General features: G+C 40.5%; 1 protein-coding gene across 14 annotated transcripts in view; it reads left to right on the forward strand.

Moving 5' to 3' along the window:
• The window catches only part of EPB41L2 (erythrocyte membrane protein band 4.1 like 2), a 253,122-nt gene that overhangs the window by 185,072 nt on the left and 44,535 nt on the right, over window positions 1-23,515 (forward strand). For all 14 annotated transcript variants that reach the window (XM_054021563.1, XM_054021553.1, XM_054021556.1 and 11 more), the window contains exons 6-11: window positions 1,871-1,946; window positions 4,000-4,218; window positions 7,052-7,139; window positions 9,075-9,227; window positions 10,221-10,318; window positions 16,567-16,739. In XM_054021563.1, the coding sequence (XP_053877538.1) occupies window positions 1,871-1,946; window positions 4,000-4,218; window positions 7,052-7,139; window positions 9,075-9,227; window positions 10,221-10,318; window positions 16,567-16,739 (807 nt within the window). The remainder of the gene's footprint in view (window positions 1-1,870; window positions 1,947-3,999; window positions 4,219-7,051; window positions 7,140-9,074; window positions 9,228-10,220; window positions 10,319-16,566; window positions 16,740-23,515) is intronic.

Below are 23,515 nucleotides of genomic sequence, written 5' to 3' on the forward strand. Positions count from 1 at the left end.
AGCGCAAGTAGAGGAGGGGCACTAGGGGACGAGAGCTGAGGAAGCGTTGTTCTAAGTCAGCCATAAAAATGTTGGCATACTGTGGGGCCATGCGGGTACCCATAGCAGTGCCACTGACTTGAAGGTATAAGTTGTCCCCAAATCTGAAGTGGTTGTGGGTGAGGACAAAGTCACAAAGCTCAGCCACCAGGCTTGCTGTGGCCTCATCAGGGATACTGTTCCTGACAGCTTGTAGTCCATCCTCATGTGGAATATTGGTATAAAGTGCTTCTACATCCATGGTGGCCAGGATGGTGTTTTCAGGAAGAACGTCAATGCACTGTAGTTTCCTCAGGAAGTCGGTGGTGTCTCGAAGATAGCTGGGAGTGCTGGTAGCATAGGGTCTGAGGAGAGTGTCCAAATAGCCAGATAATCCTGCTGTCAGAGTACCAATGCCTGAGATGATGGGGCGTCCAGGGTTTCCGGGTTTATGGATCTTTGGTAGTAGATAGAATACCCCTGGTCGGGGTTCTGGGGGTGTGTCCATGTAGATTTGTTCCCGTACTGTAGCTGGGAGTTTCTTGAGCAGATGGTGTAGTTTCTTTTGGTATTCCTCAGTAGGATCAGAGGATAGTGGCCTGTAGAATGTGGTCTTGGAGAGTTGCCTGGCAGCCTCCTGTTCATAATCTGACCTGTTCATTATGACTACAGCACCTCCTTTGACAGCCCCTTTGATGATAATGTCAGAGTTGTTTCTGAGGCTGTGGATGGCATTGCGTTCTATACGGCTGAGGTTATGGGACAAGTGATGTTGTTTGTCCCATAACATGGTCTTGATAGTTGCTTTTAATGATACCTTAACAATGTCCACTGAAGATAGGACAAGAAGTAATGGGCTTAATCTGCAGCAAAGGAGATTTAAATGAGATATTAGGGAAAGCTTTCTAACTATAAGGGTAGTTAAGCATTGGAATAGAATTCCAGGGGAGCTTGTGAAATCCCCATAATTGTAGGCTTTTCAGAGGAGGTTGGAGAAACACCTGCCAGGGATGGTATAGGTTTACTTGGTCCTGCTTCTGCGCAAGGAGTTAGATTTGATGACCTTTCGAGAGCCCTTCCAGCCCTACATATCTACAGTTTTGCCTATATTAGAATCATAAGTTGTATCTGGTTTTATATATTTAATGAGAGCAGCCATTTTTGGGAGGGGTACAGTATTTGCCTGCAAATAAAGTGCTTTAAAGTGCACTATTTCTACTTCATGCTTTAATGTATGCCTCACAAACCTCAGTTCTTTCAGTTTTTCTTCCTCATGAGTGATTCTACGGTCTCCCAAATTAAAAGGAATTTGTTGTTGTTTTATGAGCTCATCTCAACAGGGGAGAGAGACTTACCCTGGAAGAAGCTGGAAAACATTGATGATATTAGTTCACAATCAATGCAAAAAATAGTTGCTCAGAGTTGAAACCCTCTAAAATGCTTGTTTGAACAAAAGATACTTTTAAAGCTGCTAAATCAAATTATTATGGTTGCCTGAGAATTCAAATACTAAATACTTTTATAGATGTTTTCATAATCTATGATAAGAAAAACATTGTAACAAATTCTTCAGAAATGAAATAAATTATCTTAACCTGTTGGTCTGATCTTTCAGTTTACAAGTGTAACTACCTGGCATTGAAAAGAACCCATTCTTGTTAACTTTCTCTCTCTTTATCATATAATTTCTAAATTGCTTACATTTTAAACTTGACTTTTATTGATGTGACTAGCATTTCAGGAATTAAGACTTTCACAAGTGTGTTAAATCTTCCAATAAGAAATTTGTGTTTGTTTTTGGTTGCTTGTTAAAGTTCTTGTGGAGTAATAATCAGCCATTTCTCATTTGTAGATTTACCCTGGCTATTCACCTTTAATGTGAAGTTTTATCCTCCTGATCCTTCACAGTTGACTGAAGACATTACCAGGTATGCATATTTTAATATAAAACTTGATAATCAGTGTTTTTTTTATATATTGTACACTCTGCAAGTCAACAACTTACTTGCTTCCTGTGTTTTGAATTCACATTGCAGATTTTCTCTCTCTCTCCCCACTCCTTCCCTTCCTCCCTCATAGAATAAGGGAACAGAGAGGCCCTAGGTGAGGAAACTTATCCTGGGCACAGACTTCAGGATGGCCTGGAAGTTTAAATATTCTGTCTGCTGCTACAGCACAGTTTGACTATACTGTGCAATGCTGCTGCTTTTTGTAGCCAGTAGGAAGTGAGTAGGAGTTGGAGACTTCGCATGATGACATCACGCAGCTTTTTTACCCCCAGTTCACAGGATGAGCAGTCCTGAGCTGGGGTGAGACCTGGGACTCAGTGGATCTGATAAGGCCTCCAGGGGACCTCCCAAATGAGGGAGGAGGAAGCTAATTGAAATGGGGGGAGGGGCTAATGAAGGGGTCCAGAAGGAAGAGGGAGAAAGTAAAAATTATAGCAAGAGACCAGAGGATGAGGATAGAAATGGGATAGAGTGGAGCAGCATGGTAGCAGGGAGGAGACCAGAAAAGGGAATGAACCTCTTAAGGGTCAGAGGCATGGAGCCAGTGGATGTTGAGGGGCTGTCACTATATTCGGATGTAAGCAGTAGGGTAACTTGTGTTGATATGAGAACAGAGAAAAGTAGAAAGAGTTTAAAGAAAACGGGAAATATTTTTTTCCTCAAGAGTTGTCTTGGTTTACTGTTGCAGCATTAAACAGTTAATTGTGGTTTGTAACTTGCTGAAGTGTTTTGAGGGGGATACAGAAATAGTCCAGATAATTTATTTTTAGTTGTCAAACATTTATCAAATAGAATTTATTAAATACAGTGTATAGCAAACACAGACTGTATGACAATGGTATATAAAGGATTTATTGGTACTCGTTTAAAATTATTTTCATAATTCACCACTTAGTAGCTTCCCCATTTGTGAGAAAAATGACCACTCCAAACATAAGATATACAAAATAAACTACATATACAGTCTATAATTGTCTCTCATTCCACAGGTAGTAGTATAGCTAATTGTATTCGTGTTCAATTAATCTAAAACAAGCTTTAGGTGTCCATGCTAGCTATAAAACAATTTCCTGAAAATTAAGTTGGGCTTTTAGATTGTGTTCAATTAATGTAAATAGTTTTATCCTTGATTATCTTTGAAATTTTCTAAATCCCCAATACTTTGAGCTTCACTATGAATTCAAAATAAACTAGTAAAAAATAAAATTTACTTTTGTTTAGTACGTCATGTAAGATTATTTTGTGTGTGCATGGCATAAGGCTTTATGGACAAGAGTTGCAAGGTACAAGATAAATGTAATTACTCACATGGATACGACCTGTGTGAGGGATGCAAGTGTTCACTGCTTATTGATATAGTATGCATTCCTGTGTTATATGGTATGACTGGTTGGATTACATGCTGCAAAAAAAATTAGATATATTACTGAAGTTTTAAAATCAAACCCTAGATTTCAATGAAAAATATATCCCCCATTTTTAAATGGATTGTACCTAGGGTGACCAGGGTGAAAAATTGGCACGAGGGTAGGAGGTTATAGGAGCCTATATGAGAGAGACCCAAAAATCGGGAATGTCCCTATAAAATCGGACATCTGGTCACCCTAATTGTACCAAGCCTGAAAATGAACATGAAACAGTTGGTAAGCAAGTTTTATTATGTAAAGGTAGACACATACTGCTCATTTGTACTGGGACCCAGAATATTTCTAACCGATTTATGAAAGATCTATTGATTCTTATACTAAAACTGTAACTCCAAATCCTTTGTTTTTAGTTGACAAAATCAATCAGAAATGGAACTTTGTCTCTGTGTAATGGTTCGATCAGTGCTTTTGGTTTTTTAAAGCAGACTATTGGAACTACTTGTTTGGACAGATTTTACTCAGCTTTGTGCATGTGTGCTCTCACAAATTTCCTGCAGGAATATTTCTGTTTACCATAAGTAACTTTTTTTTTTTCCTTTTTGCAGATATTTCCTATGCCTACAGCTTCGTCAGGATATTGCTTCTGGCCGACTGCCATGTTCTTTTGTGACTCATGCCCTCCTTGGTTCATATACTCTGCAGGCCGAGCTAGGAGACTATGATTCAGAGGAGCACCATAACCATTACATCAGCGAATTCCAATTTGCACCCAATCAAACAAAAGAGATGGAGGAGAAAGTAGTAGAACTGCACAAAACACACAGGTGTGTCAGACCTGGTGGGAATAAAATATGTTGATATGGTTACATCTGTCATTTCTCTTGATCTTAAAAATATGTATAAAATTGTGTTAGAATGAAGAAGTTTAGCACTACTATGAAAGTCTTACATGACTTACATAGCTACAACATTCTTTTATATGCATTTAAATGGAACTTGTCTTTAGTTTGACTTTCTTTTCATCTTTTTTTTTCTTCTGTTTATTAAAGCCCCTTAGTAGGCTTTCCATCAAAAAAGTCAATTATGGATGGCTTCTTGCTTTAGCCAGTAAAAATAGCAATAAACATTTCAGCTGGGAAAGTTTTGAAGCTATATTTCATGATACGGGCTTTTTTACTTTTTAAGAATGATTGTCTGAATTTATTTCATTCAGAGATGTTTTGAATAATATGAAGAAAACATTCAGAATCTGAAATTCTTCATTTAAATTATTCAGTCTCTAAACTAGCTACCTTTGGATTATTAAAAATATATTTGTAATCTGATTACGAGGAGCCATTTTATGACATGCAGATAGAATTAAAGTCCCAAAGTCTCATTACATTAAAAATATAAGTACATTGGCAATTGCTTTCAGTCAACAAAATAGATCATACATTTCTTTGCATTGCCCAAAGGCCAGAGCCCAGTGCCCTGAACTATACTCTTTTTGTAGTGTTGTTTTTTACCTTGAATAAACCATGGTCACTGTTTTAGTTTTGTTGATAATAGGAAAAATTATTCTTGTTCCCCTCATACTGATGGAAGGATGGTCGTCTTTTGTTAGATAAATGCTATGAATGTAAATTGTAAGCTCCTTGGGGCAGGAACCGTCTTTTTGTTCTGTTTGTACAGCATCTAGCACAATGGGGTCCTGGTCCATGACTAGGCATTACCACAATACAAATAATAATAATAATAATGAATGAAGTCCTGAGCTAGATTGGGAGCAAAACCCCCACTGTCTTCAATGGGGCCACAATTTGGGCATATATTGCTCTCTAGATACTGTATAGTTGTGTGTGCAAAGTGTGCAGTCTAAGTCAGAAAAGGTTAACCTTTCTATGTTGAACATTTGAGAAAATAAATATACCTTATTTACTGATCTTGGCATTTTAAAGATACTAGTGAAATTCACACCTCAGCGAGGTGTGGGGGAGGATAGATTCCTACCTCTGGTGGTGGTACCAGGGAGGGCTCTAACTTTTTTGCCACCCCAGGCAAAAAAGAAGAGCGCCGCCCTGCCATAACACCCCCCCCAGAGCTGTGCTGCCCAAACCCCCGCCCCCCGAGCACCTCGCCAGGCAGCCTAAACCCCCGCCTCCCACTCCCCCCGAGCGCCTTGCCGGGCTGCCCAAACCCCCGTCCCCCTCCCCCCAAGTGCCTCACCGAGCTGCCCAAACCCCTGCCCCCCGAGCACCTTGCCGCGCCGCCCAAACCCACGCCCCCCCCCCCCCCAAGCGCCTCGCCGCACCGCCCAAACCCCCGGAGCGTCACACCGCGCAGCCCAAACCCACGCGCCCCCCCTCCCCCGAGCGCCGCGCCTTGCCACACCACTCTAACCCCCAGAGCGCCGTGCCACCCAAACCCCCACCGCCCGAGCGCTGGGCCATGCCGTCGAAGCCCCGGCCATGCCGCCGAAGCACCCCCCCCCACCCCGCGCCTCACTGCTGAAACACCCCCCGCGCTGCCTGGCCAAAACAAAAAAAAAAAACACAAGAAAAATCCCTCGAGCGCCGCCCCGCCGAACAACAACAAAAAAAAACCACCGAGAGCGCCCCCCGCCACCCCTTCTAAGGTGCCGCCCCAAGCACATGCTCGGTCGGCTGGTGCCTGGAGCTAGCCCTGGGTGGTACTGTTTGACCTGGACACAGTTTTCTGCAAGGATGGCTTACCAGGGAAGCAAAGAATTTTAAATGTCTATGGATCTGTCCTGGCAACTGAAAAGGATCAGTATATTTAAATGAAAGATTAGAATATGGAATATTTCAGAATGCAGTAAAAATTATGTAGCACCTGTAAAGCACTGAAATCCATGATGGTCATGCTCATGACTTTCTCTTTTCCTGATAAGTTAGTGAATGTGATACACCGCTACCTCAATATAATGCGCCCCGATAGAACATGAATTCGGATATAACGCGGTAAAGCAGTGCTCTGGGCGGGGTGGGGGCGCCGGCTGCACATTCCGGCAGATCAAAGCAAGTTCAATATAATGCGGTTTCACCTATAACGCTCCTGAGGACAGCGTTATATCGAGGTAGAGGTATACGTATTTTTTTTAAAAGATCTTTATAATTGAAAATAAAACTATGCTAGCCACAGCCCTTCTGTCCGGGCAATTAGGGAGATCATCTACTCCAGTGTCACAGAGAGGGCTGGGAAACTCAGCAGATGACTGTTTAACATGATCCAAAGTGACTTTTCAATCTTATAACTTCATAAAAAATGCTTATTGAGTTATACTGAGTCATGGAAGAGATCCTTGATTCCGTTTGTGGGAGAAGAAGTGAGGGAAAAGTGGAAGCCAGTTCTTTGAAGTGGGAAAAAGTGTGTGTGTGTGTGGGGGGGAGATGTTTGAGTAGGTTATAATTTAAAATTTTGTTGCCGCACTAAAGATAGTAAATGCTACCAAGAAAATAAAATATACTATGAATGAAAATATACATACCTATGGCTCTGGGGAGAGAAATACAGATACCTGCAAAAGTACTCATGATTTAGACTCCTCTAATCTGAAATATTTAACATACCCTAAATGTAGCTGTTTTCACTAGGTTTTATGATCTTGATATTTATTTTTGACAGTAAAATGAAGTAATCTTTTAATGGTTCTAGGGGCTTGACTCCAGCACAGGCAGATTCTCATTTCTTAGAAAACGCCAAGAGGCTTTCCATGTATGGAGTGGACTTGCATCATGCCAAGGTATTGAACTATTTTTTTCTGAAAAATACTTGCCATTACAGAGCACAATAAACATGGATCACTCAACCTGAAGATATATGTACACTTAAAGATACTTAAATGCAAGCCCTTCATCTGCTATACTATCTGGCAGTCATGTTAATTATTCAGTTTATGGGCAGAGGGACCATAAGAGTTTATCTTCAGTCTACGATCATTTAGCCCATGTGGCTCCATACTTACAGGTTGGGAAAAACAACCTTTATTTTTAGGAGCAACTAAGTTTGTTTTAAATGTTAAATGTTTATTCCAGTGATAGGCTTGGAGAGGCAAAGTGGAGCCTAAAATGCCTCTAGTGTTTTTTTTTATACCAGTGGGAGTTAAGTACAGATTTTGAATCTAGATGGTTGGAAATGAACTTCCATTTCTATTGATATTTTAATTTTGAAAAGTAAGCAAAAATTAATATAATCCAATTTAAAAAATCAATATTCTCAGAAAATCAGTAGCAAAATTCATTTAATGGACTCAGAATGCTAAATTAATCCAATATTTAAAAAAGAGAAGCCAAAGTCAGATTTTTTTTTTATATAGTGTAAAAATACTAGAGAAACCTTCTGTTTTATTCAGTGGAACTTGGAAAGGTAGTTGGGTCTTTATTAATGGCCTTTCCCAGTTGCTCTTGGAAATATTTGATGTAGGTACGCTAGTCTTTACTGGAGATATATGGTAAATACATCTGCAACCTTACTTCCACCACTAGTAGAAGTTCATGATACCAGCTCACTCTTGTCTTGAATGGCTTTAAGAATTTTCACTCTTTCAGTGGTTCTAATGCTTGCAATTACTCCATAGCGATTTCTCATGGCAAGTAAAAGCTCTGACAAGAGCTCTATTTTCTGAGATCAGTTTTCAGCCCTTAGAATTCTTCCAGTCAGTCTAGAATTTAGTGACAGCTGGATGTCAGCACTTCGTATTATTGCTGGTTGGTTGGGAGGATGTTGGTATTTGTTGTGCTATAATGTGGGGAAGTCTCTTCTCAAGACTTGCATTACATGCAATTCCTATCAGTAAGTATTTGCTTCTGTAAACTGAGATCAGACATTGTCATTGGGCCAAAATGATTAAAATGCTATCTGCCAGCACCTTGATTGAAGTGGCTAAGCTGACATTGTCAGCCAAATATCCAGGAGCGGCGCCAGGGTTTTTGCCGTCCTAGGCGGCAGCGCTCCTCCTCTGAACATTCGGCGGTGGGGGTTCTTCCACTCCGCATCGTCAGGGCACTTCGGTGGCGGGTCCCGGAGCGAGTGAAGGACCCTCCACCGAATTTCTGCCGAAGACCTGGAGCAGAAGGACCCCCCACTGCCAAATTTCCACTGATGGCGGCAAAATGCCGCCCCCAAAATCCTGCCGCCCTAGGCGACCACCGGCCCTGCAAATATCCACTTCCTTCTCCATCTTAATTGAAGTAATAGCTATATATAACTGCACAATATGATATAACCAACCTGCTCTATTTTTCATAAAATCTGTAATGTTTGCAAAGCCTTTGATTTTTTTTTTCTTCTCCCTTTAATGCTTGCTGAAATGTTTGCTAACATCCATCACATCTCTACTGCTGATCAATTTCTAATCTAGGTTTTTATATGCCCCCTATCACCATCATTTTGGTGTGTTTTCTAAAATTGTAGCATGTACACATAGATGTGTCTTGTCACTGCGGACTGGACTGATGAATGCCAAACCATTGCAAGAGTCCCAACCTTGTTTCTGAGATTAATAAATGCAGATTTTTTCCTGCTGTTGTGTACCTTTTCTTCGCAACCCCATTTGGCATTACTGTAATTTCAGCATGAAACCAGTGTAATCGACATCCGTTCTCCCAAGTGTATTAACATAGTTAATTCCATGAAATATCATTATTTAAATTTTGTCTAAAATTCTCATTTGCGGTAGGATTCTGAAGGTGTGGACATCATGCTGGGTGTATGTGCTAATGGGCTACTCATTTACAAGGATAGACTCCGAATCAACCGTTTTGCTTGGCCCAAAATTTTGAAAATCTCTTATAAACGCAGTAACTTCTACATCAAAGTCAGGCCAGCAGAGGTAAGTAGGGCTTTTATTCATTTCTTGCAGTTCTGTTCATAAACAGCTTGAGATGTTTTATAAAAAATAGTGGTCAACCTTTCTGCTACTGTTCAAGAGTGAAAGCTAAAGTTCAGCCCACCAGCAAGATAATGTTTTCCAAACTTCCCCAGGTGTTCTTATGGAGAGTTCAAATGTGGGATTTATATCGGCACCTGTTTGGGAATAAAGGATCTCTGAATCCTCTTCATAGATGACCAGTCATAACAAATACTTAATGTGGTATTCTAATTAATGAATCCTCATCAACTAGCTAGCTCCTTTTATTTACTTACTTGAAGTCAATTAAAAATATAAGTAGTTTTTACATGAAATGCTGTGAACTGTAGCTGTGCTAATGGAGATTGCTATATTTCAATAGATGATGTGATTAATATGAAATCTTAATTTGAAAAAGATTTCTCTCCCTCTTTACATGTCTTGTGATTCTTAGACATAGATGTATTGTCCTCTTATACTTGCATTTACATAACATTTTTGGCTTAGAAATTATGACAAACTTAATATGCTGTGTAGTTTGAACACTGCCTAGTACAGTATTTAGTGGACTAAGGGGAGAAAGTGTGCCTGGCTGCTGCTACAATTCTCAGCACAATTGGCTTTTTGCAGTATAGTGGGTTTGTTTTGTTTTGTTTTGTTTTTGTTTGTTTGTTTAATTCTGGGCAGTTCTGGGCAGCTAGTCATGAAACTTGCAAAGAAAACTAAGGCACTATGGTTTTCCCAAAGAAGAGTCATTAGTAAGTACTGATAGGAAGTGATAATGTGATTATTACCCTGCATGAGTAGTCCACCCGGTGCAATTATATTAGAAGTATGGAAATTTTGAGACATTCTGAGTCTCAAGAAAGGAGAATTAGTGCTTGTTGCGGTAATGGAAATGTCTGAACTCACTCAGCCTGCTAAGCTAGCCAGCTTTCAGGAAATGTGTTAATTTATTTTGTGGCTCCTTTCCAGCTGGAACAGTTTGAAAGCACCATTGGGTTCAAATTGCCAAACCATCGGGCTGCTAAAAGGTTATGGAAGGTTTGTGTGGAGCACCATACTTTCTACAGGTAAATACTCACTTATCCCCCTTCTTCTAAAAGTTAAAACTTTTTTATTTTTCTCAGGAAAGTGTGTGTGTCGGAGACTATATTATCTCCACTTGTTTTGCATCCAGTTCTGGCTCCCATTGAAACATGTGAACGATATAAATAGATCACTGATCCTAGACTATTAATTTTTAATATCTTAGATAAAAGGTTAAATTCAACTTTATAGCTCAATTCCTACTTGACCATCCAGATCTGCATGAGTAAGAGTATAGCGCTCTAAGATTTCAATTTGTGCAGCAGCTGAACACCTAAGAGGAAACCAAAACTTGCAAGAACCAAGCCACTGTTTGGATAGGAGGCCTTTTTAAGCATCAGGTCCCCTTATCACTGGGCACTATATGCAGTAGTAGTTGGGACCACGTGCTGCCATCTTTTCAGTGTGTACTGGCTAACGCCGGGGTTCTCAAACTTTTGTACTGGTGACCCCGTTCACACAGCAAGCCTCTGAGTACAACTCTCCTTATAAAGTAAAAACACTGTTTTTATATTTAACACTATTATGAATGCTGGAGGTGAAACCGGGTTTGGGGTTGAGGCTGACAGCTCGCGACCCCCCACGTAATAACCTAGTGACCCCCTGAGGGGTCCCGACCCCCAGTTTGAGAACCCCTGGGCTAAAGACTTCTCTAGTCACCGGGGCAGGGACTTGAACTTGGGTCTCTCTTGTTATATGTGAGTGCTCTAACGAGCAGGCTATAGAGTAATTCTCACGTTCTTTCCTTGCCCAATGATCATCAGTTGTCATTCATAATGGCAATTCCTAGTCATTAGAGCAGGGAATGAAAGTGAAAATGGCTCTATAGTTGGCTACTTGGAGCACTCACCTATGATGTCTGAGACCCAGGTTCAAGCCTCTGCTTCAATTACTATTTATAAAAAGCAGAACAGCTTCAATAGGAGAGAATGAGAATATCCCATAACCCAGTAGCGAGGCCACTCTCCTGCAATTTAGGACACCGAAGTTCAAAACCCTTTTCCTCATGAGGCAGAAGGGGGAGTTGAAACTTGGTCTCCCATGTCCTGGGTGAGTACCCAAATCATTGGGTCAAAGGTGATTGGGAGGAGAGCCGCCTCCTCCCCCTCTCCTGCTTCTTTTCATGACTCTTGTCCTTCCTTAGCATTTTGTAGAAATGCCCAAAATTGAAACAGAATTTCAAGTTCAGTCAAAACAAAATATTTCATCTTGACCCAGAGCAAAAAAAATTAGACTTTTTAATTTTCAGGGATTTTTTTTTTTTATTTTATTTATTTATTTTTTTCTTTTTTGAAAAAAATTCTTTTCAGTTTGATCTGAAAATACCTTTTTCAGTTTTTCAGAATTGCCAGCAAACCAAAAAATCTATTTGTCCAACTCTAGTTTGCATGCTAGTTATATACCCAACTACATTAAGAATATAACCACTGCATTTCCTATGGGAATATATGCAGTTGCTAATTGTATTGAGATATCTTGTTTGCCCTCCCATACTTTAAATTTGAAAATAAAGCATTCCTTGAATGTCAAATTTCTCCTGAAAACAGGAAATCTTGCTGTACATGATTAAATTGTATACTTGCATTTACACTGTAGCAGCCCAGAATCTGTTAAGTAAAAGGACAGCCTGTATTTTTGTGCAGTAGTTAGGATATCTCCATTTATTTATTTATTTATTTATCTCCTAGAACTGGAAGGGACCTTGAAAGGTCATCAAGTCCAGCCCCCTGCCTTCACTAGCAGGACCAAGTACTGATTTTGCCCCAGATTCCCAAGTGGCCCCCTCAAGGATTGAACTCACAACCCTGGGTTTAGCAGGCCAATGCTCAAACCACTGAGCTATCCCTCCCCCAAGGAGTGAACAAATTGCCCTTGTTAAATGCTTTCTTCAGAAAAAATATACACCAACAATTCACTGTGCTGTATTTCAGAAAATAAACCTGCTCACAAATAAATTTTAGTTGAGATATTGCAATTGTTGTTTAGCCTCCTATTAGTAACTCTCGACAAACATGTTCCTCTGATATTTTTCAGCTCCTTCTACCTTTTGGAATATTTGAAAGTAGGTAATGTGAGATTACTCCAGATTGACAGTATACACTCTCATAAACCTTGCAGTGAATGTAAAAGCAGTTAAATAATAAAGCTATCTCGCTAGACAGCTTTTTGTGGCAGATGTATATTTTCTAATGGGAGTGATGTGGTTATAGTGGATCGCAAATTAAATCTGAGTCAACAATATAATACTGTTGTGAAAGAAGCAAGCATCATTCTGGGATGTATTAGCAGGAGTGTTGTGAGCAAGACACGAGATGTAATTATTCTACTCTATTCAGTGCAGATAAGGCCTCAACTGGAGTACTGTGTCCAGTTCTGGGCACCATACTTCGGGAAAGACGTGGACAAATTGGAGAAAGTCCAGAGGAGGGCAGTAAAAATTAAGTCAGAAAACCTGACTTATGAGGAAAGATTGAAAAAAATGGGTTTGTTTAGTCTGGAGAAGACTGAGTGGGGAAGAAAATGATATTCAAGTATGTAGAAGGTTGTTATAAAGAGAAGGGTGATAAATTGTTCTCTTTATCCACGAGGACAGGATAAGAAATAATGGGCTTAAATTGCAATGAAGGAAATGTAGGTTAGACAGTAGGAAAAACCTTTTAACAATAAGTGTAGTTAAGCACTAAAACAAATTACTTGGGGAAGTTGTAGAATCTCCCTCATTGGAGGTTTTTAAGATGAGGTTAGACAAACTCTTGTCTAGATAGTCCTGCCTCCTGTGCAAGGGAGTGGAGTAGATGACATATTGAGCTCCCTTCCAGTTCTAAATTTCTGTGATTCTAATATTTGTGTGGCTTTGGGCCCATTATATTAATTGGCAGTAGAAATTGGAATTTCCCTTCTCTCAGCCATACCTCCTCCTCTAGTTTTTATTTTTAAAGAAAATCATGCTTTGCCATTTGCACTGTTAAGTTTCAGCAGTGAATCACTAAATACATAATTTAGAAAGCATTCCATTTTGAAAGCAGTTCATCGTGGTGTCACACCTGACACACTGTCTCAAGAAATTTAACATTTGACACTATAAATCTCGCAAGCATGGAAGGTTTTCTAATTAATAAAAATGCATTGTCAATATGTGATTTTTCTCAAACTGAATATGAAGGTGAGAAAATCGAATAATTTGGTGAGTGCAATCCATAACCAGAAGTGACCTGCAGCACAGACTCTCTGCTGCATGGCTGGGATAAATCAGTGTTCTTGAAATGATTCATACTATTGAAATAGTTACTTTGAAATGTGCTTGATAATTTATATTTTGTCATTATTAAATTAGAATCTAGTCCAAAATAGGAAAGAATTCTTAATTGAGCTACATCTATAGTAGCTGATCAGTTTAGATTTTTAAAAGGTAATTCGCAACTGTAAATGTTTTCAGTGACATTTTATATTTATTAGAAAATCTTTCCACAGAAATAGCACAGAAGTCAATTGGATTTCATTCCAACCAGAAATAGATTTTTCTAGTCAGGAATGGTATTATAACAAGTACTAAGCTTCAAATACTCTCACCATCATGTACTTCCACTGATGTCATCAGGCAGAAAATCCCCAGAACTTCTCATCAGGATTTTAAAATAATAAAATCAATCCGGATCTGTGTTCTCTCATTGAATGCCAGAAATAAACAGTATCACAACTGTTACAGCCCAAAAAAATTTAATGTTTTTCCCTGCTCCTGCCACATGTTCTGTGCATACTGCATGACAGTGAATTGTGCATGTAATTCACACATACAATTAATCTTCCAGGTTTAAGGAAAGCTCTTTTCCTAAGGTTAGTAATTCCTCATAGATAACTGAAGGCTTGTGTTAATGTAAGCTATGTATATTGGATGGTATCCCTCTTAGTTTAAAAGATGACTTACCAAACTTTATACATAAACTATTAAATATGAAAACAAGCCAATCTGTGCCCTTCTTTTATAATATTTATGGACGTTCAAACCGTATAGAATTCCAGTTACATTTGCAGTAAGTAACAATCCACTTAAGAGCTGCTGTCAAACTGGGTATCTACTCTACTCTTTGCAGGTAGTCTTAGTCTTCAGCTTTTAACCTTACCATATACAGAAAGATTGTGTGTGTATACCCATGTATAAATTATCACGTATAGTACTTGTGATGTTGTATTTGAAATTTTCATTTTTTTAGTGTCTTCCCAGAACTTTTTGCACTGATGTAACCATAGTTTGTCAGTTATTACATGTAATTAAGCTTGAAATATAAAATATCCTTTAAAATACCCTTAATCAGGAAGTAATTAGTTCTCTTGTTTTTTCCTTATTAAAAGATTAAAAGTTTATCTCAGCAGGCTAGAGGATAAAAATGGCAGTTAATGCTGTAGCCTTGCCAATGTTGGAAAACAAAGAACAGTAACAACCCTGGAAATATATTCTCTGCTTTCTTTCTCCTCATTCCAAAATAGACTTACTTTAGGAAACACTGTATTGTCAATGAGAATTTATAGAAATTATTCAGACAGGATTGTGGTATAAGGCTGTCCTCACAATCAAAGAAGAGAAACTCAAGATGGTTAGTAGTTCTGCTGTTTAAGCATCCTAAAATAGGAGGGTGTGCAAATTAATCTTTCATCAAGATGGCCACCATTTTTGCCTACTTACCTGAGGAAGGAATCCTTGCAATCGTAATTGAAGATCTTAAAAATATATTTTGAACTCAGATGTTTCCTGAGGAATTTGCGGAAGCTACAGGGAATGCTCAGATGCTTTATCTAAATTCACAGAGGACTTCTAAAGGTTTCAAATATTGCTGTAGGGGAGTCTCTAAAAGGGACCAGATTAGAAATGGCAGCAGTAAAAGCCTTTGTAGATAAATGTGGATTATGTGCTGCAAGATTCAGGAATTAATAGGCTCTCCAGTTTTTGTGACGGCATTGTTTCTCTGAATTCAGGTTATCCCAAACTTATTACAATGTGGACCACAGCTTAGTAGAGGAGATTGTCCACAAGGACATTTCTTTTCCTACTAGTCCTTGCGTAATAGCCATATGGCATCTAAAGCAGTTGCTTTCATGAGAAAGTATTAAGGAACATACTTGTATAATTTTCAGCTGTCTATAATGCATAAATATTTTGGTTTTTGAAAAAAAATCATATGATCTACTTCTTCTCTTTAGCTCCCTCTCCGCTATTTTTTTTTCTTTTTTGGATTCCCTGTTGCATTTATGGTTTGTCACAGCATTCTTTGCCTATGCCTAGGCATCTGGTCCTCTCATCCCCCTGCTTCTCTTCCTTCCTTGCTATGCCACCAGTTCCAGTCCTATTGGTGGTCAGCTCCTGTTCCTTCTCCTCTAATATCTAACAGTGACAACTAGTCTGGCTGCTCCTCATTTCCAACTACTTCTAAAAATAATAGATCTCTCTCTTTTGCAATAAAGAGCCTGGATATCAAAAGAAGTAGCTAGAAACAAAGAGACTCAGCATCACATGACCAGCCAGTTCTTCATAGACCACAGTTCTGGAACTGTCAGAGTTTGCAACATGAAAAACCTTAAAGTTGGTATAGGCATTGAATGCTAAAGCTGTGGGCACCAAACAAATAATGTAAGATCTATATCAGCTGAGATGCTTTGAGTAATTTTCCAGGGATTTAGCATGTTATCATTTTTTGTATGTTGCTGGACCATTACTGGCTTTTTCCCTCTGCCTTGCTCAAACAGAACTTTTAATCTTTTTCAGTTATCAGTATCTTAAATGAAAACACCAATCTTCTAATTTCTAGAGCATTGGTCATTTAGCCAGATGCTATTAACTGCTGTTAGTGTCACTAATTTCTATTGTTGAAATACAGTAGAACCTTGCTAATTCTCAGTGATATCTGGCAGACCAACAGCAAATTTCTGAATATCATGATTAGCAATTAAAGTAAAAAAAATAATAATTAAAAAGTAAGTGTAATCCACTGCAAAATTTATTAAATTCAGTTATTTTGATACTTGTCGCTTAATTTTCTTTGTACTTTTTTGCAAGATAAGACAACTTTACAAACTTTTAACAATCTTATATGCTATGTCTATCTAAAGCTTGAATTTTATCATTAAACAATTTTCCTTTCCAAATGAACTCCTAGTATGATGAGCAGTTATGAAGTGCTGCACTAAAGCATTTAAAACAACTAGAGAAATTACTTTTATTCTCGTATTTGTTTTTTAGACTTGTATCACCAGAACAGCCTCCTAAGGCAAAATTTCTGACCTTGGGTTCCAAGTTCCGCTACAGTGGCCGTACTCAAGCACAGACACGGCAGGCTAGCAACCTTATAGACAGACCAGCTCCGTACTTTGAGCGCACCTCAAGCAAACGTGTCTCCAGGAGTCTTGATGGGGGTAAGAGATTATGTATTACGTGATGGTTTCATTGCATCTTGCTGCTTTCTAAGTTCAGTTTATAACTTTAGAAAATGCTAACATCTTCATGCCTAGAATGTTAATAATCAGACTTGATGAAATTTACAACTCAGTTCTACAAATTCATGTGTGTGTTGACTGCCAACTATATTACATCTATTCCCTGGTGCTTTTTTTTTTTTAATATGGAGATACACCTATCTCAGAACTGGAAGGGACCCTGAAAGGTCATTGAGTCCAGCCCCCTGCCTTCACTAGCAGGACCAAGTACTGATTCTTGCCCCAGATCCCTAAGTGGCCCCCTCAAGGATTGAACTCACAACCCTGGGTTTAGCAGACCAATGCTCAAACCACTGAGTTATTCTCCCCTTCCCTTCCCTTTCCTTTCTATTCTACATTCTACAAAATGTAAAAGCATTTTCTGCAATTCCTAATGTGTTTTGTGTTTTCCTGGGGGGGGGGGAATAACCTTTTTAGCAGTGATACTGTTGCTGTGCTAACATTGTGAGCTGTAAATCTTTTTCAAAAAGCTTTGTAGAGTAAATACAAATTTTGCTAAGCCACACCTTTTTTTAAAGGTTTACTACACACATTACAAGTAATTATTGTGGATATTTAAAAATAACATTGGTATGAAATGTTAAGCATGGAATTAGACTAAAACACAGGACTTCTGGGAGCCAGCAGGGGAAAATGGATGCCTAGATCTGGAGTTCCTGCTCAGGCCCACAAAAATCCACCGACATCCACTATATTAAGGCCACAGTTTTTTGTCTCTGGGTGGTTCATTCTGTTTAACATCCTCCCCGGGTTTCCCACAAATCACAAAGAAACAGAAGATCTCTTTCAGCCCTGTGCAGGGCAGCATGGCAGGACTCAAGGAGGAGTGCCTAGTAGGCCTGGATCAAGTCTACAAAAGTCAAAAGCAGATATCCAAAGAACAGATCCTGCTTTAAGGAAATATCAAGGATATCTCTGAAATTAAAGCCGCAACTGCACCACATCAGCTGAGTTTGCAGAGGCTATCCTCCAGCACTGGGGAGACAGAAACTAGAATCTCTACTTTAGAAGACAATATGGGCTCTATTAGGATCACTAGAGACAAACAACATCTGATCCAAAAGCTACATGATGAAATCAATGACCTGAAGATTTGAGAGTGGCTGGGTACCCTGAGGAAGTAGAAAAAGCCAGTAGAATTTTTGTCTAAGGTACTTTCCTTACACCTTGATACAGACCTGGTCCTAGAAAGAGCCCGTTGCTCCCCAACCCCCAAACCCTCAACTAATGCTAAGCCCCTCGAGCTTCTCTTCTCTGTCTAAACTCATGAATTCCCCTAGATATACCTCACCCTACCCATAGCCCTGAGTTTTGGGGGGCACAGCATAAAACATTTACTGGGACACTTCCCCCTGTGAGTACCTGGGGCTAATTTACTTACATGAGTTTCTTGGAACATAAAAGGAATTGGTCACCCTATGAAAGGGGAAAAAAAAAAGGTGCGTCTCAGTTAGGAAACTTGAAAGCTGATGGTATATTTCTCCATGAAGCACACCTCATTGAGTCTGAGGCTGTAAAGCTTAAAGGCTGGATTGGTGATGGCATTTGTAGTAATTACTCAGCCAAGTCTAGGGGGGTGGAGGTGTCAATCCTGTTCCATAAAAAAACTGAGCACACAAATCCTATCAATTGACAAAGACATGGAGGGAAGATTTGTAATTGTTAAAGTTTGCATCTCCATTGTTAAATATATTCTTGTGACCCCCAACAAAGATGATCCCTCTTTTTTCAATCAATTATTTTCGAGATTGACTCCTTCCCTTCCCCCTCCCCACCCCCTCACCCTCGAAAATATGACTGTAGTAAGGGACTTTAGTGCAGTGTAAAAAGCTTGTGAAAGAAGAAATACAATTTTCCTTTAAGACTAACAACAGCCCTTCGGTTTCACGGTTGAACTTGTAAGACACTTTCAAGTCATATTTAAGGAACAGGATAATATCCTACTTTTCTCACAAAAGAGCCAGGCAGACTGAGCTGACGAATGTAATGAAAAAGCCCAATAAGGCAGACCTCAACTATGCTGATTCTCCCTCTTCAGATAAACTCCAATCTCTGATATGAAATTAATAAGATAACCTTAGCTCAGGCTGAATTTGCTTTGTTTAGATTAAAACAGATGTACTGGGAATCTGTTACTGCATATATTTTAATTCACTAAAAGCTAAAATCCCCTCAAATTGCTCAAGTCAGGGTCAGATACCAATAAAAAATGTGTTAATGAACAATTATCCAAATGTAACCAAAGCTTGTACTTAGAGGAAGACCCCCTGACAATCACTCACTTGAGGAATACGCCCAAAATCTGCAGCTCCCCCAGCAAATAGAAGAACAGTAAATTTGGCTTGATTTCCCCATTACATACCTCTGCAATTGTCTTCTGTAAGTGACATGAAATCGGGTAAAGCCCCGGGCCTAGCAGGCTAGAGGATAAAAATGGCAGTTAATGCTGTAGCCTTGCCACCGTTGGAGAACCCCTTCCCAGAAGTCAGATACCCTACACTGGCATGGAATCTCAACTTGGTGCTCAGATGCCATATAACCCCCCCCCCCCTTTGAACCTCTGGCTACCTGCTCCCTTCTATACTTCTATGTCTATGAAAACAGCCTATCTTGTAGCCATTATTTCTGTTTGAAGAGTTGTAGAAATGGGGCTCTAATGGCATATATGCCCTTCAAAGCCTTTTTTTAAGAAGAAGGTCATCTTGGGACCACATCCCAAGTTCTTACCAAAGGTATCCTTGGACTTCCACATAAATCAACCTATCCTTTTTCCTGTTTTCTTCCCACACCAAGTCACACCAAGATAAAGGAGATGCGGCATTACATACACTTGATGTCAGGAGGGCATTAGCCATTTACCTAGACAGGACTAAGCCCTTTCGAAAATCTCCCAGCTTGTTTCTCTCCATTGTGGACAGAACTAAGGGATCTCCAGTTTCCAAGCGAAGACACTCTAGATGGATATCTGACTGCATTACCTACTGCTATCAGTCTCGTGATCTTCAACCTCCTTCCAGAGAATTAACTCACTCCATGAGATCCTTCTCTACTTCAGTAGTCTTTCTTAAGGATGTTCCCATCACAAAAATATGTAGAGCCATGACTTGGACCTCCATTCATACATTTTGTGAACTCTATGCACTTACTCACACCTCAGCTTCTGATGCCATGTTTGGCTCTACTGTACTATCTTCAATATTAGACTCAACTCTGAAGCAACCCCTCCGTAGAGGGTACTACTCAGTAGTCACCTAGATAGGAGCACCTATAGGATACTAATCGAAGAAGAAGAAGAGAAGGTTACTCACCCTGTGCAGTAACTGTGGTTTTTCGAGATGTGTCCCCCTATGAGTGCTCCACTACCAATCCTCCTCCCTTCTGATTCAGAGTTCTTTACAGTGGAGCTCTGCAGTAGAGAAGGAATTGAGGGCAATTCAGATGCACAGCTCTATATAGCCACGGTGCTGGACAAGAGGCTGCAGGAGGCATGTGAGCAGCCGAACAGACACTGCTACCTAAAATCTCCGATCTGAGGTGCACGGGGTGCATGCGCACATAGAATGGAGCATCCATAAGGACACCTAACATTCTCTTAGTTGTTGTATAGGCTTTAATGGCTGCCTATACAGAATATGCATAAGAATATCCATCCTTTTCCATATCTAAAATTCCTCATCCTAATACTGTTCAGGTGTCCTTATCCTATAGGTTAGTATATTAATTATCCCAAGCTTATAAGCATATACATCAGTTGATTACTATAGCACTATGTGATTGGGCATCTGCTGATGTTCCTATCTAAAAAATACCCTAAACTGGTACCAGCTGGCTTGTTGCAGTTACCTATCAGCAGTTTTATACTTAGTTTCAGCAAAATCAGATATTGCAAAACTCTGTCTTATGCCATCTTGTGACTTAAGGTGACTGCTGGTTAACTCACTTCTGCTAACTAGACTGAAGAACTATGGTAAAGCTGCTTGGCCTCATTCTTATGCTCAGAATTTAAGCTTGGACCTATAGGTTTCTTGTATTACTGACTCATTACGTATATCTTTATCATGTGGTAACCCCGGGGTAGGCTACACTCTCTCTCGTGCGCTCTCTCTCTCTTCTCCCCCCCCACCCCTTTCCTCTCTGTCCTATCATTCATTTGCTATCCCCTTTACCTACCTTTCAGGCTTTTCTTTGGCCTTCTGTACTCTGTGCTACTTTTTCTTTTCTGCTTCTCCTTTTTTTCCTGAAAAGGAGTAATTCTGGAGATTAGTTTATGATCTTACTTTACTAAGAACCCCAAACTGGGACTGAATAACAAAATGATCATTACTACATAATTGTACAGGAAAATCTCTTTAGCCAGTTAATAATTGTACTTGTTACTTTTGCTGCTTATTGAGTGACCCCATTTTATTCACTATACACTGTCTATCCCAGGGGTGGGCAAACTTTTTGGTCCGAGGGCCACATCAGGGAATAGAAATTGTATGACGGGCCATGAATGCTCACAAAATTAGGGTTGGGGGGCAGCCTCTGGGGTGGAGCTCGGGATGAGGAGTTTGGGGTGAAGGAGGGTGCTCTGGGCTGGGACCGAGGGGTTCGGAGGGCAGGAGGGGGATCCGGGGGTTGGGGTGTGGGGAGAGGCTCGGGGGGTGCAGGCTCCGAGCAGCGCTTACCTCAAGCGGCTCCCGGAAGCAGTGGCATGTCCCTTCTCCGGCTCCTACGTGGAGGCGCAGCCAGGCAGCTCTGCTCACTGCCCCATCCACAGGTACCGCCCCTACAGCTCCCATTGGAGCATGTAGGAGCTGGAGAGGGGCCATGCCACAGCTTTCAAGAGCTGCATGGTGCGACCCCTGGCTGGAGCGGGGCTGAGCTGCATGTAGTTTTCCTACCCCTGGTCTATCCTGTCAGCTAAAACACTAAATATGCTATGATACACCGGTGCAAATGAGTCAGTGGTTGTAGTGAAGCTTTACTTCATTCAGTATATACATTAAAAGATCTTATAGAATCAGCATATAGATCAAAATATAGATATAGAATCAGCATATAGATCCCGTAGGCAAACTACGGCCCACGGGATTGCCACCCCCGTGGTGCCGAGGGCCCCGCACCGCTCCCAGAAGCGGCTGGCACTGCGGCCCCTGGGGGCAGGGGCAAAGGGCTCTGTGCGCTGCCCTCACCTGCAGGCCCCACACCCTGCAGCTCCCATTGGCCTGGAACAGGGAACCGCGGCCAATGGGAGCTTCGGGGGAGGTACCCACAGGCGAGGGCAGCGTGTGGAGCCCTCTGCCCCTCGCTCCCCAGGGCCACAGGGACGTGGTGCCGGCCACTTCTGGGAGCGACACAGTGCAGGGTCAGGGCAGGCAGGGATCCTGCCTGAGCCCCGCTGCGCGCCGCTGCCACCCCAGAGCTGCTCCAGGTAAGCAGTGCCCTGCCTCCCCCTTCCACACCCCCACACCCTGCCCCAGCCCTACATTCATGGCCCCACCCAGACGTGGCCCTTGGGCCAAAAAGTTTGTCCACCCGATATAGATCATATTCCATATGTATTTGTATATTGATTGAAAAATTCTACTCAACATTCATATGAATGCATAAAAAATTAATGCATGCGTGCAGTATTTTTAAATATGACTTGTTCAGATCAAAATCTATTTTCAACAAACCACTGTAATAGTAAAGGTTTGAGGAAGCTATACTAAACTAAAGATCTATTAGAATGGAAATACTTGGCCTTAAGTGTCGTTATATGTTGGGTACACAATACTTCACATTTTCGTAGCACTGTACAGATATGAACTAATCATCCTCCACACCCCTGTAAAATATCTCATGTTCTTCCTTGAGTGATTGTCCTTATGTGTTCCATTGTTGGTAAGTATGTACCCCGTGCTCTCGAGATTGAAATCCTTTGGCTAGCAATTTGCGTTGGGTTGCACCTGCACCTTGAGTGATGTCACACCATTTCCCCCCACACACACACTCCAACTGGTGGCATAAAGGGTGGAGCGAAGCCACCCTCCCCTGAGTTCCTTCTTACTGCGCATGGGGATGTCTTTATCTCCTGCAACTTGGCTAGCTTTGTTTGTGTATTATCTTAGTGAGTTAGCAGTTACTTTAGTTGAACTCAACTACTTTAGTTGTAGTTAGTTGACAGATCTTTTGATAACTTTGGTTGGTTGTTTTTGTTTGGTTTGGTTTTTTTTAATGTACTAGGTACTGAGCTCCAGCCATAATGACTGAGCCCAGATCCTCCAGTTTTAAATACTGCCCCTCATGTGAGGCAGCCATGCTTCTTAGTGATGGCATACCATGTTTATTTTGTCTAAGTGAGGGGCATATCGCTGAAGTGCTCAACATATAGATTACTTTCCAAATGAACTCAGGCAAGTGTCCCTCACTTTCTGAAACTTTTCTTATAAGACCAGTCCATGAGATATCACTTTGATCCAGGCACTAAGGACCCTCTCAGAATAGAGCATCTTCTTCCAAGAGTGCTTTGGTGAATGTTACCTTGGAATTGAGGGGTGTGTTACTCATTATTTGATCAAGCTAATTGCAGACATATTGTGTGCATTCAGCCACCATGAATTAATAAAATAGAACACCACATAATTAAGGGTTAATTTGGACAAGCAGGGCTTTTGGAGGCAAGGTCAAATATTAGCTGCAGGCTTGCAGTTTCTGCTAATCAGAAT

This window comes from Malaclemys terrapin, chromosome 3, assembly GCF_027887155.1.
Source record: "Malaclemys terrapin pileata isolate rMalTer1 chromosome 3, rMalTer1.hap1, whole genome shotgun sequence".
In the NCBI taxonomy this organism is placed as follows: Eukaryota; Metazoa; Chordata; order Testudines; family Emydidae; genus Malaclemys; species Malaclemys terrapin.